Source organism: Trifolium pratense, linkage group LG5 (genome assembly GCF_020283565.1).
Source record: "Trifolium pratense cultivar HEN17-A07 linkage group LG5, ARS_RC_1.1, whole genome shotgun sequence".
Taxonomy (NCBI): domain Eukaryota; kingdom Viridiplantae; phylum Streptophyta; class Magnoliopsida; order Fabales; family Fabaceae; genus Trifolium; species Trifolium pratense.
In genome coordinates, this window is record NC_060063.1 from 29,420,509 (window position 1) to 29,439,148 (window position 18,640).

Sequence of the window (18,640 nt, forward strand, 5' to 3'; positions counted from 1 at the left end):
TTGAGACTGAATAGCCAGATATGTAGGGCCACCACCTCGGCCAATTCTGCCTCCACGGCCATGAAACAGTGTAACTTTAATACCGTAATCATTGCAAGCAGCTACAACATCCTCCTGAGCTTTGTAAAGTTCCCAAGCAGCAGTGAAGCGGCCAGCATCTTTACCATGGCTGCCATGACATATTCTTAAAGATTAGTTTCAACTTTCAACTTAGTACTACCTGCAAGCAACAACGACAACATTACAAACCTGTTGCAACTCATAATCAGCACAAATGACACTAAAATCATTTAAGACAAAGCTTGTTATGTTTTTTCCCTTTCAAATAAATTAATCATAAATAATTCTAAACCGTCATCGTAAAAAATAGCAGTCCGACAAAGAACACTTACAGCTACCCGTTGTTGGTTGATCCCACCATTTGCACTAACCAAATGGTATCCATTACTTCCCTCTAATGAAGTAGTACAATAGAAGAGAGCAAACTGTGAGTACTCATAATGGACCAATAAGCCTTTCTTTATTTGTAATTGTAGTTATGCAAAGACATGAATCATGATAATAATCGTCAAATTTCAAAGTTCAGACACACATACCATTAGGTTCCCAAATTCGCTGATCAGAACATGGTGTCCAAGAAGAAGCAGGGACCAAAGGTTCCTGCCAAAAATCTTTTGGTTCACATTTGTTCTCCACCATTACACAAAACACAGTTACTGAAAATCGAAAATTGTGCAATGGCAAACAATTGAAAATGGTTTGGATTTCGCGAACTTGGTGAGTTGGAATTGAACAATAGAATACAAATTTTCAATTTCTAAAGCCCCCAAATAAGATACATTGTATCATTAAAGAACCAATCATAGTGCTGCATATAGTATAACATGTTAAAATTGAAAACAATTTAAAGTGAAATAGAAAGGAGTAATCACTATCCCATCTAACAGTTCCTTTCCAATTTTCATGAGTGGCAAATCTAACAATCTATCAAACTCCACAATAAAAAAAAAGAAAAATCTAAATATCGATCTATATCTACAGGCCATTTATTCATACCATTCGACCCGCCAACAAATAAGTCCCCGAGTCAGCAATGGTCGCACATCCATCAACACAATATCTTGAATGACAATAAGAAAACGTCAAACCAATAAAATTAAAGCTAAGATCAATTTATGAAATATTAGGAAAATGAAGTGGAATCTATGCTTATAGCAATCTACACATACCAGTGGATTTACCATCAATAATTACATCTCCAATATCAAACTGAAAAGAAAAACAAAAAAAAAAGGTTACGAAAAAGAATACTATACATGAAAAAAAATTATATGTAGTAATTAACATGCCAATATCCTTTTCTTGTCACAGGCACATAAAAGTGATTTCCCTTATAATGAGCAAATTCCGGCGCCAAGTGAAGATACAGTCTCAGATCCTTAGAACTAAGTATCATTGTTGGACCACCAATCCAGTTCCTCTCCATATCACTTTCTTTCTTATGTGGAATAACAAATAAAACAAATTAAAATTGAAACAAATCAAATAAAAAAAAAAAAAAAGATACAAAATCTAAAAAAAGAAAATCTAAAATTTAACAAAAACAAATCAATTATATTGTATTTGAGAAAACCATCTAAATCCCACTAACAACTCCTAAAAGGTAGTGATTATTATTAACTAAAACATAGAAACAAATCCTAATAAATATGACAACTAAGCATCTAAATCCCACTAACAACTCCTAAAAGGTAGTGATTATTATTAAGTATTAACTAAAACATAGAAACAAATCCTAATAAATATGACAACTAAGCAACAATAATTTCAAAACAAAAAAAATAAAAATAGAGAGAGGATTATAAAATCAGATATAAGAAACACAATTGAAGAAAAATAGGGAATTCAAATAAAAAAAGACATACTTTTTTTTCAAATTCATGAACAACAATCTCTGATAATTGATTTCTGAAACTCTATATTCCATTTTCTGGTAATCAAAACAAACCCAAGTTTTCTGATAAAATTGAATTCTGAAACGAAAACTTACTCAAATCCCAAACATCAGCTAAATATTACTCAAATACAATCAAATAAAGTTTAGAAAACTTACACAATCAAACCATAATTTTGTGAACCTGAACAAACAATAAAATTCGCAAAAAAAGAAATCAGAATATGAAATGAAATATATGAAATAAGTAGGTCCAAAAACATAATAACCTTGAATCATCAAAAATAAATAATTAGGTCCAAAATAACCAATTTTCTTGTTAAATCTAATCTAAATCAACAAAAATAGAATAGCAAAACATTCACCTCTTCCCATTAGAAAGGTTGTGGTCGTGAGTTTTCATCATTTTCCTAGCCGCAAAACAGAGACAAATCTGAATATGAAAGAAAACTAAAAAAGCGAAAGATTAAGCAAGTTTATGAGCACATTGACATGAGGAACCTGTTGTAACAACAAACAAACACACATTAGTTAATCAATTAATTAAAAATATAATCCAAACCCAAAAGATAATCTCATATTAAAATGAAAATCATACATCACAGTTATGAGAAGAAGGAACAATATTTTCAAGTTTTTGGCCAGTGAAGATGTCAATACCTACAAAGCAACACTTAACATGATGTTTTTCCAGTTTTGGAAGTTGAAACTTCAACTACCTGTGTCCAACACAAACAAACAGACCCCACAAAACGTAAATCATTAAAAATCAAAACTTAACTTTGTTTTGAACAAAATAACACAAAATTCATATCTTAGAAGAATCAGCAGTGACTCGGCTAAGGGCAATGGCGGTCTTTGAGCCAGAGGGTCGCCCCAAATGCTTGCCGATGAAGTCGCCGGCTGACATGAGCTTTTCAATATCGACGTTGGTTTTCACACCAAGACCATTAAGCATGTACACAACATCTTCGGTAGCTACATTTCCCGAAGCCCCCTTAGCATATGGACAGCCACCAAGACCAGCAACTGAAGAATCAACTGCGCTTATTCCCATCTGTTTATATGAATACAAACCAATGATGTCAATTAATAACTGTGACTACCAAATCATAAAAAGCAGACCCAGTTTAAACCTATATTCTTGAAAAAATATGCTTCTGATTTGTTACAGCTGGAAAATCCTGAATTTGCCAGTCATGTATCTCAGGCTGTCCGATCTAAAGATAGGATTGCTCATGTTTCAACTCAGTCAAACACATTCAAAGTATGCAGTTGCAACATGATCTGTTTGATCTTAATAAGGCAGCCCTGAGAAAAATGGCTGCGGCAAATTCAAAATTTTCCAACTGCCAAAAATCCAAGTGAATTTCCATTAATTATAGTCGTTTGAAGGTTGATAACCTAGTTTTGAGAGGTGAAAGGTGAAACAACAATCTATCAAAGCCAAATACTTATACCAAATTAAAAATCCAGAATATTCACAATTCACAATCACAAAGTCAATTATGAGTATTTAATTTATGCAATTGAAACCTATATTCTTACCGGCGGTGCGATCATAAATTCCGACTTGATTGCAACCTTAATGCCCAACCCTACTGCAAAAATCAACAAACAAAGTTAAAAAAAAAAAAAAGTAATTGAAATAGAGGAAGTAAAATCGAAGAATGATAAGAGAGAAAGAGACCACAAACCGCCACAAGAACTCTCTCGGCCGGAACTCCTCCTCCTCGCCGGAACTTCTCTCCCGCCGGCAAATATTTTCTCACTCGGCCATATTTCCCTTTCCTCCCTTTCTTTTCTTCCCAAACTCTTTCTTCCCAATTTCCCTCAGATATTCATCTTCTTCGTGAATGGTAGAAACCCTTTTCCTCTTCGATTTCATGCGCTCCCTTTCACCTTCAACAACGGCGAGCGCTCTTCTTTTCTCCTTCGCTTCTTGCATGCAAGGTTGGCACTATCGCTGCCTTGGTCTTGATCCCTAAATCAACCAAACCCTAATCCATCAATTTTCAACATTTTTTCATAAAAATTCAAAATTGTTTCCCGATTTCATCATTTCATTGCCTCAATTTCATAGATGGTGGTGGAGGTTGTTGTGTGGATGTTATGGTGAAGGATGAGATGGAGAGTGCAGAGAGAAAGAGAGATGAAAGTGTGAGAGGAAGGTGAGAAAGAACAGAGCGTACGAGAGAGAGAGGGGGAAGAGAGAGAAAAAAAACTTCACAAATGAGAAAAATTGGGAAATCATAAAACCACAATTGTTTCCATAAACCATTTGTGCCAGTTGTTTGCATAAACCAGCAATACCTGTTGTTTGCATAAACCAGCAATTATAGGAGAGGTCCATATGAGACATCTGGCAAAAAATTATTTGAATGAATGCAAACCTAGAGGATGGAGATAGATGTCAAAGGCTAATTGGGTAAGGATTAGGGTTTCAAATAAGCAAAGATTTAGGGCTTCCAAGACAGCCTTGTAACCTAGGTGTGTCAAAATCTTATTGGATGATAGAGAAATATGGCAAAGCACAATTGGGTGAAGATTAGGGCTTCAGATTTCCATTGATTTAGGGCTGGCAACACTGCCTTGCCTTTAGTATAATAAGATTTTTATTATACTTTTAATCCTTTAAAAATTATCGTACACTTAATTTTGGTCTTTACTAATAATAAGTCAACGTTTATTTTTAAATTTTTTTTTCCAGTTATATTTAGAATATCATAAAAAGTTCCCCACCAAAAACAAGTTCAAAATTCAATTTCTAGGTCATGAACTTTATATGATATTTTAATTATGTCTACAAAAAATCATTCAAAATTTAAAATTTTAATGATAATTAAACAAATTTAATTTTAATAGAGACTAAAATTATGTCCAAGAAAAATTTATAAGAACTAAAAATATAATAAAAATTAAGTAAAAGTCCTGATTTTATAATAACTAAAAATATATTTAACTCTTATTTAAAAAAACAAAATCGTCCAAGTTATGGATTAATGCAAGGAATCTCTACTCAAAAACAAATAAAAAATATAAGAATATCAATACAAAAAAATATGATAATATACCCATGAAAAAATGCATTTTAAAAAATGGAGGTAACAACAACAGAATAAAAAAAAATGATCTGAATGAAATGCTTGATTACCTCTCATGAGTCATTTCCGTTCGGTGCACAAAGTATCTTCCTTCCCCCTTTCTCAAATTGCAAGCAGAAACATGAAAGAAGCAATAAATCTTCTATCTAAAAAAAATGAAAGAAGCAATAACAGCTAAGAGAGACTATAACAATTGTAACCACAATAATGTAGGGCTTCACAACAACCTATACCTTTTAGTGCTTATGCAAGTGCATGACATCGATTCATGCAAAGGCATGACTCGAGACATGACATTTCAAATTCAGTTTTATGCATTTGTCTTTATTAAAACATGCCTAAAACATACCCATTCAATCCTAGTTAATCACACTTTATAAAAAGACAACTTCTAATCATGATTTTAACACAATAGTTAGCTTTGGGTAAGGGGAAGCTCATCATACACCATCCTTACATAAATTGAATTATTGTTGAAAACTTACATGATAGATTGGGGAAAAACTAAGAACTATCATGCATGTTTCATGTTCATCAAAATCATCATTATAACGAACATTAGGAGTATACCGGGTACTTAATACTCCAATTTACCATTTGTTTCTAACCTAAGGTTTACAATTAGTTCTTAATTTGGCCAAACTTAAAAGGTAGGCTAACCTAAAGGAACCCACCTGTGAATTTCCAGCAGCTCCGAGCTATTCTTTACACCTTTATGCATCCGTTTGAGCGGCTCAAGCATGCCAAACCCGCTGCCAAAAATTCTGTAATTCTACAGCATCAGGACCCTATCTTAAAACACATCTCCATGCCTCATTACTAACCCAAAACCTATGAAGGAGGTACTCAAACTTTAGGGAGTTTCGTCTGAATTCTGAAACTTTAACCATTGTTCAAATTTGGGTCACAGAGTGAATGTTATGACAGAAATACTAGTGATAGGTCCATACGAATTTATGCAGAATTTCTTTACCATGTACCTTGGTTATCAATCCCTTCACTTTGGTTGTTTCTTGCTCTTAAGCTTCCATTTTTGTATCCAACAATCCTTCATTTGATAATTACACATACAAGCCCCAAAATTGAAGGAACCAAAACCTAGCCAAAGTAAAAAGGGTTGGTTCGGCAGAGGGAAAAGAAAAGAGGAACAAAGACTGAAATTAATTCTTTGTGGGTTCACTATAGGTGATTTAGAACAAGCAAAACACACATGCAAGGCTCCAAGGTACATAAATGATAAAAACCTTATTTTAAATGTCCTAATTGATTACCAACAAGTTTAGAAAATGTTTGTAATTACTAATCATGATTCTAACATTATGTACACCTAAAATCCTTAATATAAGTATCTAGAACTTAGAGTTTTGTGATTAGGCATGGCAATGGGGCGGGGCGGAGACGGGTTTTGCCCTCCCCAAACCCAAACCCATAAAGTTCGGGTTTTCCCAAACCCATCCCAAATTTGAGCGGGGATAAAAATGATAACCTCAAACTCATACCCAACGGGGATCGGGTATCCCCATCGGGTTTCGGGTATTCCCCATTACGCCTCTTTCCACATGAATTTAGATTATATTTTAGTATTTTTTTATTAAAAAAAAGTTAAATGTCCAAAATTATTTTTTTTCAACAATATTTTTTTAAATAAAGAAAAAAAAATAGAGAAAATTGTTTGTTTAATACTCAAATTAAAATAAAAAATAAATATATGAACCTAATTTAAGAGATTGTTTAAGCGTTTCTAATTTAAAAGAGGCAAAATCTAATTTTTAGTATAAGCGGGGCGGGTTCGGGGATGGGTTCGGGGTGAGTATCAATGTACCCATTACCCGCCCCAAACCCATCTTTTGAAATCGGGAAAAATCCAAACCTGAACCCAAACCTAGTCAACTCGGGTATTCCCCGTCAAAACGGATATGGTTTGGGTGGGTACCCACGGGTATGGGTTTTATTGCCATGCCTATTTGTGATCTTCAACCCTTTAGCTATGTGTATCAATAGATATGGTACTCACATGGGAATTGTAGATAGTTTTCCTAGCGATCAACGGATAAGTATAGAATTAGAAACCCACTTAGGGTTAGTCGAGTGGTGTTGGCTTGGGCCCTTGGAGTATGCTCCTCTCAAGGTCTCAGGTTCGATTCCCACTGGTGCCAATTTCGGTGGGCTAAGTCCATACAGAGCAAAAAAAACTCTGGCTTTAAATGGGCCCCCCGCAAGTGGGCGGTGGGATTGGTCCCCTTGAATTAGTCGGCCCTAAGGCCGGATACCAAGTTTTAAAAAAAAAAGTATAGAATTAGAAGGGACTTATAAGTATAATTAGTTTCATGATTGCTATGAAACTAAGAAAAGTTAAATAACAATAGACAGTTGATCATATGAAATAAGTTATGGGCCTTGTGCCATATATCATGTATGAAATTATTAGTGGGCTTTGGACCACATATATGAATAAAATGCTTAAGTTACGATCCTAGTGATATCAGAGACTACCTGATATAGGAGTTGGATAATCTGGTTGGGTTCTCAGAGGGAATTCCACATCACGACAAGATGAGTCGAGGAGTCGTGTCCTAGCCCTCAATAGGGAATTTGATCGACTAGCTAGGTAGACCTCTTGAGCCTAACTCACCTCATGTTGTCTATATAAAATGAACTTAAATAATTATTGTGTGATACACTTTATTATATGTTATGGAATGATATATGAATGTGATAATGCTTACAAGATGATCAACCAACAGACAAGATTCCCCTATGACTACTGACACCCTAGGTGTAGTAGGAACTCACTGAGGCTTAGAGTCTCAACCCACTCCCTTTATTTTTTCAATTAATAATTTTTCTTACAATTCCAGAAAAATCAAATAGGGAAAACTAGAAAAATCCCTCCCGTCATCAACTTCCGGTCACTCAACCTCCACCTTGAATCCTCCTGAGGGACAATAATTTTGATGAATTTTTCTTGAAAAAACAAGAGAGACAATAACCATTGTTGGTGTAAACGTCGGCTTAAAATTTATAATAAATATAAAGTTTGCAACAGATATAGGAATGTTGAATATATTCAGATCTCAAAGAATCCAAATCTAAATGCGGATCTCAAAAACAAAAATGTCGATTAGGTGTTAGATCTGAAATTTGTTAATTTTATTTAGTTTTTGTTGTTGTCCTTTTTCATGATTTGGGTGGTGTTAATCATAGTGATGGACCATTGACATGGAGTATTGAATTGGGTAATTTTCTTATCAAGTGTTCACTTCACTGGTTATGCAATCTACTGTAGGAGGATCATGATAAGCTTGACTGAAACTGCAAAATCCAACCGTTGATCTAGTTTTGTGTTGGTGCACAACTTTAATATTTGTGCATGCTAAATGCCACCATTAAGTAGTAGTAATAACTTGTGGGGACTACAATGAATCAAGCAAATTCAATAAACTAAATAGTAGAATTTGAGTTGAAAATTAAGTTTATTAATTAAATGAGTTGAATTTGAATTATACATAGTTCGATTCGTTTGATTCACAAGCTAACTTGATTATATATATACGAGTTATAATCAATTGGCATCAAGGTGTTAAATTAAATTTGACACCAAATCATATCCCTTATTTCATTTAATCTAATGGCCATAATTATTCAATTATATGTAACACTTCAAAAATAAATTTTATACATTTATATTATCGATTATTTATACTAAATAATTAAGCCAACCATTTAACGATAATACGATACAAATGAGCCCTAATAAAATTTATCAACAATGCCATAGACAACGTAATGCACATTGTTGTAGTTTTTAAGGGTTTCAAAAATAAATAATCTTACATTAATCTATATATATATATATATATATATATATATATATATATATATATAAAATTTTGACACCAAATTTTAACTCTCTACTTATTTTGATCTAAAGACTTAGAGTGTGTTTGGATGAGAGAATTTTTTGAGGTAAAGTAATGTTTTGAGGGAATTCAAATGATTTGAGATGAATTCCATTGTTTGGATGAAAATTTGAAGAATTTTCAAAATGATGGAAATTTATGAAGTATTTTGTTCAAGTTTAATTTAGAGAATTTCAAAATGACACCTAAAACCAAAGAATTTGAAATTTCTTCTTCGCTATAAACTTTTAAAAATTACTAATCGATCGTAAAACCTAAAATTAGCCGAAAAACCTAAAATCGACGATAAACGCTAAATCGGGCGAAAATCCAAAAAATCGGCAGAAAAAACCTAAAATCGGTCAAAAGCCCAAAAATCGACAGAAAAACCTAAAATCGGCAAAAATTCCAAAAATCGACTATAAACCCTAAAATCGGCTGAAAACCCAAAAAATCGGCCGAAAAACAAAAAATCGACCAAAAACCCAAAAAATGGCCGAAAATCTAAAATCGGCCAAAATCCAAAAAATCGATTATAAACCCTAAAATCGGCCGGCAACTCGAAAAATCGGCCAAAATTCCAAAAATCGACTATAAACCCAAAAATCGGCTGAAAACCCAAAAAATCGGCCGAAAACCTAAAATCGGTCAAAATCCAAAAAATCGACTATAAACCCTAAAATCGGCCGGCAACTCGAAAAATTGGCAGAAAAACCTAAAATCGGCCAAAATTCCAAAAATCGACTATAAACCCTAAAATCGGCCGAAAACCCAAAAAATTGGCCGAAAAACCAAAAATCGACCGAAAACCCAAAATCGGACAACATCCAAAAAATCGTCCGAAGAATCTAGAATCATCCCTAAACCCAAAAAACTCGTCCGAAAACCTAAAATCAACCCAAAATCCTGAAATCGGCTATAAACCCCAAAATCGGCCGAAAAACCTAAAATCGACTATAAACCCATTTTTCAGCCGATATTAGGGCTTATAGTCGATTTTTGGGTTTTTCGGTCGATTTTTCGTTTTTCGGTCGATTTTAGGGTTTATAGTCGATTTTTGGGTTTTTTGCCGATTTTAGGTTTTTCTGCCGATTTTTTGGGTTTTCGGCCGATTTTAGGGTTTATAGTCGATTTTTGAGTTTTTGGCCGATTTTAGGTTTTTGCTGTCGATTTTTTGGATTTTCGGCCACTGCGTGAATGTCTCCACAAACTAAGAGCCAATACTGCCAGCCCGGCAATCCCAGCTAAAATCTGCCATAGGGGAAAAAAGCAGCAAGCGATTAAGGTTACTCTATATAAACTCGTTTCGAGGCTTATCTATTTTAATGTGAGATTTGAGTTTTTCCCAATAGTATGCCTCTTTTTTTTTTTTTTGATAAGCCAATAGTATGCCTCTTAATGTATACCATCTCTAAGAAAGGCTATTATTAACTTTTTGTTGTTTTTCAACAAGTTTCACATTAATAGTACTTATGTCTCTAAATATGTTGAATTCAATTACAGGGAGGAACTTGTGCAGAAACTAAAGGAAACAGTTACTGTTATAAAAAAAAAAAATAAAAAAATAAAGGAAACAGTTACTGAAATAATTGGGAACAAACAAAAGAGTTTGGAAATGCTAAGATGTTGTTGACATGAACATGATAGAGTTGTATCTTGCAGCTGAAGATTTCATCATGATTCATTTTGTAGCCATAAGCTTTTTGACAAAACTTTATCCCCTGTAATTTAATATTTTCTGAAGAAAAAAAAATTGTATCTTATAATTATCAATCCACTTTATGATTATCTTATATATGTAAGTAAGTGCATGAATTATATTTTTCTTAAAAAGGACAATAATAAAGATCCACTCACCTACAATGTTGCAAAGGAGAGAGTTACACCAACCACCATTGTTAGAACTGCTGTGTTGGTTCCATATCCATGGCTATACAAATTCCCATGCCCACATGCTCCACCTGCCCATAATTAAAAATACTAGTACTAGTAGTGTTGACTTTGTTCAACTTGAATTCTTTAAGTGATGTTTCTTAGTCAGAGACATAGAGGGAACAAGATATTTTAAGACATACTTTGTTTTAGTCTCTTTTAAGTGAACAAATGCAAAATTTATAATTACCAATTATTCAAGATAAAACATGATTGATCGTTTCTAAAGGCTCTGATTTCACCTATTTGAATATTGAAGAATGAATACAATGCTTGAGTTTGACTCAATTCTACATTTTATACAAACTCAGTTAACTCTAACAGAATTCCACAACAAAACATCAAAACAGACCATATTCCACAAATCAGATTGCAGAGTCTCTTAAACACAGAATTATTCTTGTCGAAGCTTGTGCAATTAAATAGACAACCAGAATAATAATGACAGTATAATAAATATCAAACAACAGAATTTTACGTGGAAAATCCTCTCAATGTGAGAGAATAAAAAACCACGGGACCAAAGCCAGATAAATCTTCCACTATGAATAATAATGAGTACACAATAGTCTTCATGGTAAACACTAGGAACAACAATACTCAAGAAAAGTAGAAACCAATTAACAACACAAATGGCCTATTAAAACACAAATACACCTTTTTTCTTTTCTTTTTTTCTTTCTCTTTTTCTCCTTTTTTTTTCCCTCTTTTTTTCTCTTTCTCTTTCACTTTTTTTTGTCTTTTCATTTAATATAATTTATGTGGATTCCACTTGAGGAGTGAATCCACCCAACACAAACTTAATAAGACGGTTCATATAAGTTCATTTCATATGAGAAATGACGAAACCTTACACTCAAGGAATAAACAATATTGAAGGACAATAAATAACACACACAATAAAAAGCATAGCAAATTAGCAATGAAAATATAGTCTAATAACCAATAGGGGCACTTAAAACTGCCTCTTGTTGAATGATACTCTCCAAAACAGCTTCAGAGGATGTCAATTGATGCTTAAGATCTTCCGCAACTTGACTTAAAATATCTATCTTCAAACGCAAGTCTTCAACATCCTTGGTAACCCGTTTCTTGAAATCCAATAATTTTTCCAAAGCATCTGGAGATACTTGTATTTCAGGAAATAAAGCACGCCTCTCGACACCAGCCAACCATTCCTTATCAAAAGCAAAGTTGCGCGCATCTTGTAATAGCTCCACAAATTCAGAGTGGCATGAGCCCGATACTTCCAGCAAACTATGGGTTTCAAGGAACTTCAATAGCTCGGCTAGTAAGTTGTAAGCGCAACCCTTGTATCTATAACGAAGTGAAGTGTCCTTTAAACGAACAGAAGGATTCAAAACAAGAAAATCAGTTAACAAAGACAAGTTCTCGTAATCCAAATGATTCTTGGAGACCAATTCCTCAAGCTCCCTCTTGACAAGAAAAGGGTCACCTGAAAGTATAGGAAAGAATTATTATTCCAATTTGAGCAGAGCAAGTTAATTAAATATAAAGCAAAGCAATAAGATACCTTTAGAAGGCATTGAAGGGAACTGAGATGCAATAGCAGATGTGATGCTAGGAGAGGAGGGTTTACATTTGGAAACTATTATTTTATCATCCTTAGAAGCAACCACTTGTATAGGTGGCTCATTCTTTGTTCCTGAAATGGTGGACATAGTTGCAACTGCTGTTTTTTCTGATGTTGATCCATCCAACTAATTCCATAGCATGAAAATGTAAATTAGTGGCAGCATATAATATTTAAATAAAATTATTTCTTCAAATATTTCTTGTTTGCTTTATATTACATTATTTACTTGAGAAGGTTTGATGATAGTATCAGTTTCTCCGAGTGATTGTTCATTCAGAAACTCCTGTAATGAGATCGAAATTATTAATTACAAGCATTACTATATATGAGCTTAGACTATAAATTTGACATGGCATTCAAATTACTTCAGAATTTGTTGGTAGTATTGCTAAATCCATAACATTTTTAACAAACTCATGCTCTACCTTTGGTGTTTGTTTCATTTGTATCTGCACAAAAAATAGAATGTTTGATTCAAAGACATTTCCATGGTTATTATGATCAAAATTTATAGACTATGTAAGCGCTTAGTCTATAAATTTGACATGGCATGCAAATTACTTACTTTTGAATTTGTTGGTAGTAAATCTTCTAATTTTTGAGAAGGATCCCCTGAAAGTATACGGAAGAATCATCATGCCAATTTGATTAAAAATAAAACAAAGCAATAGAATACCTTTAGATGCAACAGGAGATGTGATCCTCGGAGATGGTTCAGATTTGGAAACTATTATTTCATCATCCTTAGAAAATTGTTCCTCAACATATGAGTTTACTTTCATCAAAGCATCGCCATTTAGAGAAACTAAACAACATGTGGAAAAGAAGATAGTTCAAAATTAAAAGGCTGGTGAGATAATATAAGAAAATAAAATTGACCAAAAAATGTTTACCTTGATCATTATTAGTCTTAGAAGTTCCTTCTATCTCAATACCCTGCTTTAAATTTAAAAGGATGTTTATGTTTAAAGTATAATTCAATTCGTACATTCAAAATAGAGTCAAAAGAATACAAGGAAAATAAGAGGAATTGCCTTTTGTTTAGATGTAACTACTTGCATTGGTGGCTCATTCTTTGTTCTTGAAATGGAAGACACAGTTGCAACTGCTGTTTTTTCTGATGTTGATCCCTCCAACTAATTTTATAGCGCGTAAAATGTAAATTAGTTGCAGCATATAATATTTTAAATAAAATTGTTTTTTCAATAGTTATTCTTAGCTTTATATGCAAAATGAGGTGGTGGTACTATATTATATTATTTACTTGAGAAGATTGGAATGTAGTATCAGTTTCTCCTTATTAAATACATGTATCACTAAGTAAGGGCTTAGACTATAAATTTGACATGGCGCCTGCAAATTACTTACTCCTGATTTTGTTGGTAGTATTGCTAAATCTGGAACGTTTGAATCTGTCTCTGGTGTTTGTTTCATTTGAATCTGTACAATAAATAGCATGTTTGATTCAAAGACATAGTCATGGTGATTATTATTAAAATTATTAATTTCATGTATTACTATAAGTATGGGTTTAGACTATAAATCTGACATGGCCTGCAAATTACTTACTTTTGAGAGAATTGCTAAATCTTCTACTTTTTGAGAAGGATCCCCTGAAAGTATATGAGAGAATTATTATGCCAATTTGAGCACAACAAATTAATTATTATACTAAAAATTAATTAGTATGGGTTTAGATTTGTAAGGCATTGAAGGGAACATAGATTTAGATTTGGAAACAATTATTTCATCACCCTTAGAAAATTGTTCCACAGCATTTGAGTTTATTTTCATGATAACATTATCATTTATTTAGAGAATCTGAACAACATTTGAAAAAGAAGGGAGTTCAAAATTCAAAGAATGATGAGGTAACATTTGAAAATAAAATCGATCCAAAAAATATATACCTTGATCAACTGGTAGCTCAAAATCTTCAGTGATTTTTGCACTTGGCAGTTGTTCAATCCCAGCATTTTCAACAATTTCAACACTTGCTAACTTCGACTCGTTATCAAAATCTTTGGTGGATTCTGCACTTCGTGGTTGTTTAAATAGATCTTTCACTTTCAGATACAAATCAAAACCTATAGAAAAATACATTATGAACATCATTAGATAGATAAGCATTAATATTATAAAATCAAAATATCTACTTTTTTCAATCGTAAATTCAAATTTAAAGAAGTCCAGGTGTGCCTAATCATTATGAATTTTAATCAGCCAAGAATGTAGTTAAGGACTAATTAAAAGCAATTGAAATCACATAAAGGTAAAACAAAAATCACATATTGGTAAAATCAAACTGAGACATTGGATATATTGTGTACCTATGATGCAACCTATCTTTTCAATTTCTATGAAGGTGTTGGTTGTTGATGCTGAAGTCAGTTTGATTTGTTGACAATCCCGCACGAAGCGATTTTTTACAGTCTGGAATTGATTTCCCTGAGCACAACAGAGGCTTGGCAGCATATCAAATACTAAAACATTTAGATTTGGAATATCAACTTTCTGATCATCTTGACTTTTGAATATTTTCTCTAACTCATTTGCTTCTGTTATCATCAGAAAAGTTAGCTCGGGAACCTCTTTACATACAGAGAATGGAAAGACAAATTTCAACTTGTTGCACTTTATAATACAAAGTGTTTCTAGCTCTGGGAAGCATGTAGTTGAATTGTTTTTATTCTCCAAATCATCTTCAATAATATGTTCCAACTCTTTGCATTCTTTTATTAATAAAAAACGCAACTGTGGTAGAAATCTTAAAATGGAAGTGGAGAATGCAATTTTCAATTTGTCACATCGCATGATTGTTATGCCTGTAAGGTTTTTGAGGGAAAATGAATATTTGGGACCCACAAAAAGACAAGTCATCATAGGCAGATCAAACAACCAAATGGATCGCAAAGCTAAGTCCAGTTGCTGTTCATCAATTTCATTCAGGGAAAATATATGTTCTACATTGGAATTGCATAACTCAAGGATTTCCAAAGTGAGAAAATGATCAACGTTCCCACTCAATTCCTACATGTATGTACATCAAATAAATTACCAGTAAGATAATAGAATTTCTAGAATTCAATGGAAAAATATTTATAAAATTAAATGTGATCTCCTTTTAAAATTAGGTGTAAAAAGAAATTGCATTTTAGATTACCTTAATGATTGTAGTATCCTGGGAACATTTCTCAAGTTCAAGACATTTCAAAGAAGGAAATGTTATTCGATATTGTTTGGGACACATGGCGATCAAACTTGGTAGACCGACAAGATGGAGATCTGTCAATTCCGGAAGATGAAGCTGAATCCCCCTATCGTTTTGATGATCACTAGTGTCATGTCCAAATATGTATTCCAATTGAGCACAATATTTAACAGAGAGCTCTTTCAATTTTGGGAAGACATTGACACAGATGTTGCCACTAGTGTTATGATCTCCAGTGTCTATTATTATGTGCTTCAGTTCATCACAGTTCATAATTTTCAAAGTTTCCAACTGCATTATTAGATCAATAGATAGGATAAATACTGATTTCATCTTCGGAAAATGAGTCAGCACAATCTCTTTAATATTGCAGAGGATATTTGATTGTATTCCAAGACGTTCCCATATGTTAAGGCCATATGAATTTGATTCCTGCAATGTAGTTATGTAATCCCAATGAAAAAGGATCGAATTCAATCAAAGCAAACATTGTTGTACTGTGCACATAAATTGTTAGAATATGATGCACATTTCTAGAATTTACTTGAATTCATTAGTAAGTTGTAGAATAACTAGTAATCAAGTAATGAAACTTTCTAGATTACTTGAGTAGTTAGTAGAATAAGATAGTACTAGATTTGTACTAGGACATATCATGAAGGATCTTGAAGCAAGGATCTGAACATGCCATCCAGGCATATAATCTATTCTTGCTCTAAGTGATCCTCACACTATTTGCTACTATTATCTTTCAACAATCAAATAAGCATAAATTAAGGAAAAGTTATTATTGTTGGATATTTTATATATTTCAAAAGTTACTTATTTTATAATTTATTATTAAATATTTGGAAAGTGTCATGCTTTACGTTTTGTTACTTTCAAATTAATTAATTTATATTTATATTTATACTTAATGCATTAATTTCATGTAAATTAATATGAATGAACGTTTGCAATTTGGTAGTTAATAGATAGTGGTGAATGCTACATAATAGGGATTATAGTAGCTAAAAAGGAGGATTATCAGTTAACATAGGAATCCTATGTGTATGATATATATAACCGAGTATGAGCAAGAACAAAAAAAACAAGAGTTTTGGGCAACTTATAATATATACTTACCTCATTGTTTCTTTTATCTAACCTTCGAACACATAAGTTCTAATAAGCAAATAAAGTGTCTGAGTTACCTACCTTGTGACATTCTCATGTCTTGATAGCCTCGACATGTTTATCGTCGAGAAGAACCGGTTGTATTCTGGGGGAGTTGCGCAATATTTGCGGATAATTCCTTAGTTCAGTGATTACACGCCTCCGGTTATTTGTATTCCAGCCATCCGCGACAACAATCTAAGGAATTATGGCTGGATATGGTCACGACAATGGTAACAAGATTGAGGTTGATGGCCTCCGGGTCTGCATTTAACGAAACTCCGACGGCGTTGATTTTATTTTCACTCTATTTTGGTTAACGTCAAAATGTGGGGGTTTGCCCTTCTTTGTCCGCGAAAGGAACTGGAGCATGTACAATTGTAAGCATAATATTATTACTCCCCTTAAAATCATCCACAAGGTGTCAGGTACATACTCTAAGTTCTAATTAACCTCACAACTTCTTAATTTTATGTTGAATTTGTGATTGATTGACGGTGTTGAATTTACCTAAAAATTTAGTGATTATATTTTATAGTTTAATGAAAATGATAATCTTAATTTTTTGTTATGATGAGAATACTGTGTACATCCTTGCGATTAATTTTTTTATTAAGATGAGTTATCATGTATTCATTGTTTTGAGAAATATTTGTTTTGGATGAAAATATGAGCTACCGTATTACATGCTCCTGCATCTCTAAAGTCTACTTGCTTCAATTTAATTAATGGATTATGAAAAATTATTATTGTTAATTTTAAAATTAAAAAGGTGTTTATCAAATGAGTTGACATATATATATTGAAGGATTGTAACATAATATAAAAATCCTGGTGTTTGAATTGAACAAATAAGAATTTTCTCATAAAAGTGGACGGCTTAATTTGATAAATAATGGAATGTTTTTGCAATATGTTGGTCTTTATATTAAAGAGAATACTTATGACTATTAGGAGAATTGTCATTTGCCAAACTTGAGTGTTTTTGTTTGAAAAGCTTAATCCTTCCTCCGTAGACTTTCATGTGGATTTCTAGTCATGTGATAGTGTCATTGGTGCTTGCATATATGTATTAATAGTTTGTGATATAATATAGTCATTTTCTAATAGTTTTTATGGTGTGCTATGTTAACTTGTCCTACCATATTTTTAAGTAATATGAGTAATTTGATAACGACGTAAATTTTGTGGAGTTTATGACCTTGCATGATTTGACTTCATAAGGATGTGTGATTAATTATTAAGTATCCCTTATGAGTCTAATATGTACTACCTGATCGAAAGAATAAATAAATTGAAGTGACGAGTATAAATCCTAATTTATTGGAGGATTAATGTATTATTCGTTTAATAATTGTATTGTAGAAATATTTTTGTGATGATCTTAATCTCGTAAAATATTTAAAGAGCTATTGCTCATAAATTGATGAAAATTATTGGTGACAGAATCATCAAATAGTAAGATGATATGATATATTGTGAAGTACCCATTGTATCAAAGTTATACAATGATGTTTGCTAATAAATCTATAATTGGATCTAATTTTCTTCTTTGTGAAGATGTTGTCGTTTATAATTTATCTAAGCAGATTTTATGAGGTATAGTGTGGATTAGCCATTGTATTAGAACAATACAATGATGTATCATGAGATTTGTTTATGTAAAATATATATTTGAGGTTTATTTCTCTATTGTGAGAGTGTTATCACTTGAAAACTATTCAAGTAAGCTTGTGTGATAAATTCACAAATGAAGTCACATTTATCTAATGTGGGGGTGTCGCTTAG

General features: G+C 32.6%; 2 protein-coding genes across 24 annotated transcripts in view; both read right to left on the reverse strand.

The window, feature by feature from the left end:
• Positions 1-27: 27 nt before the first annotated feature.
• On the reverse strand, positions 28-4,552 carry LOC123883618. 11 transcript variants are annotated; one of them, XR_006800328.1, is made up of 11 exons: positions 3,645-4,547; positions 3,503-3,555; positions 2,619-3,011; positions 2,320-2,364; positions 2,114-2,138; positions 1,926-1,990; positions 1,230-1,498; positions 1,057-1,120; positions 597-660; positions 393-454; positions 50-220 (listed from the first exon to the last, which is right to left on the reverse strand). XR_006800328.1 is itself a non-coding variant. In XM_045932516.1 (10 exons), exons 3-9 carry the CDS (start codon positions 2,633-2,635, stop codon positions 395-397), a joined length of 315 nt encoding a protein of 104 aa, XP_045788472.1. In that variant the 5' UTR covers positions 2,636-3,011; positions 3,503-3,555; positions 3,645-4,549; the 3' UTR covers positions 28-169; positions 393-394. The 11 variants fall into 11 exon arrangements, 3 of the variants coding, with proteins under 3 accessions (XP_045788472.1, XP_045788474.1, XP_045788471.1); XR_006800327.1 differs by having other exon boundaries at positions 1,230-1,269; positions 2,320-2,455; positions 2,553-3,011; XR_006800324.1 differs by having other exon boundaries at positions 1,230-1,494; positions 2,320-2,455; positions 2,553-3,011.
• A 6,809-nt stretch (positions 4,553-11,361) lies between these two features.
• Positions 11,362-18,640, reverse strand: part of LOC123883609 — a 37,657-nt gene continuing 30,378 nt past the window's right edge. For 2 of the 13 annotated variants that reach the window (XM_045932498.1, XM_045932499.1), the window contains 13 exons: positions 15,650-16,129; positions 14,817-15,516; positions 14,397-14,573; positions 14,056-14,099; positions 13,855-13,926; positions 13,521-13,622; positions 13,380-13,422; positions 13,163-13,291; positions 13,052-13,098; positions 12,912-12,935; positions 12,704-12,769; positions 12,424-12,610; positions 11,362-12,345 (listed from right to left, as the gene is read on the reverse strand). In XM_045932498.1, coding sequence (XP_045788454.1) covers positions 11,825-12,345; positions 12,424-12,610; positions 12,704-12,769; positions 12,912-12,935; positions 13,052-13,098; positions 13,163-13,291; positions 13,380-13,422; positions 13,521-13,622; positions 13,855-13,926; positions 14,056-14,099; positions 14,397-14,573; positions 14,817-15,516; positions 15,650-16,129 — 2,592 coding nt within the window. In that variant the 3' untranslated portion in view covers positions 11,362-11,824. Of the gene's footprint in view, positions 12,347-12,423; positions 12,611-12,703; positions 12,770-12,851; positions 12,936-13,051; positions 13,099-13,162; positions 13,292-13,379; positions 13,423-13,520; positions 13,623-13,854; positions 13,927-14,055; positions 14,100-14,396; positions 14,574-14,816; positions 15,517-15,649; positions 16,130-18,640 lie in introns of all 13 variants that reach the window. The other 11 variants (XM_045932494.1, XM_045932495.1, XM_045932503.1 and 8 more) reach the window with 9 other exon arrangements.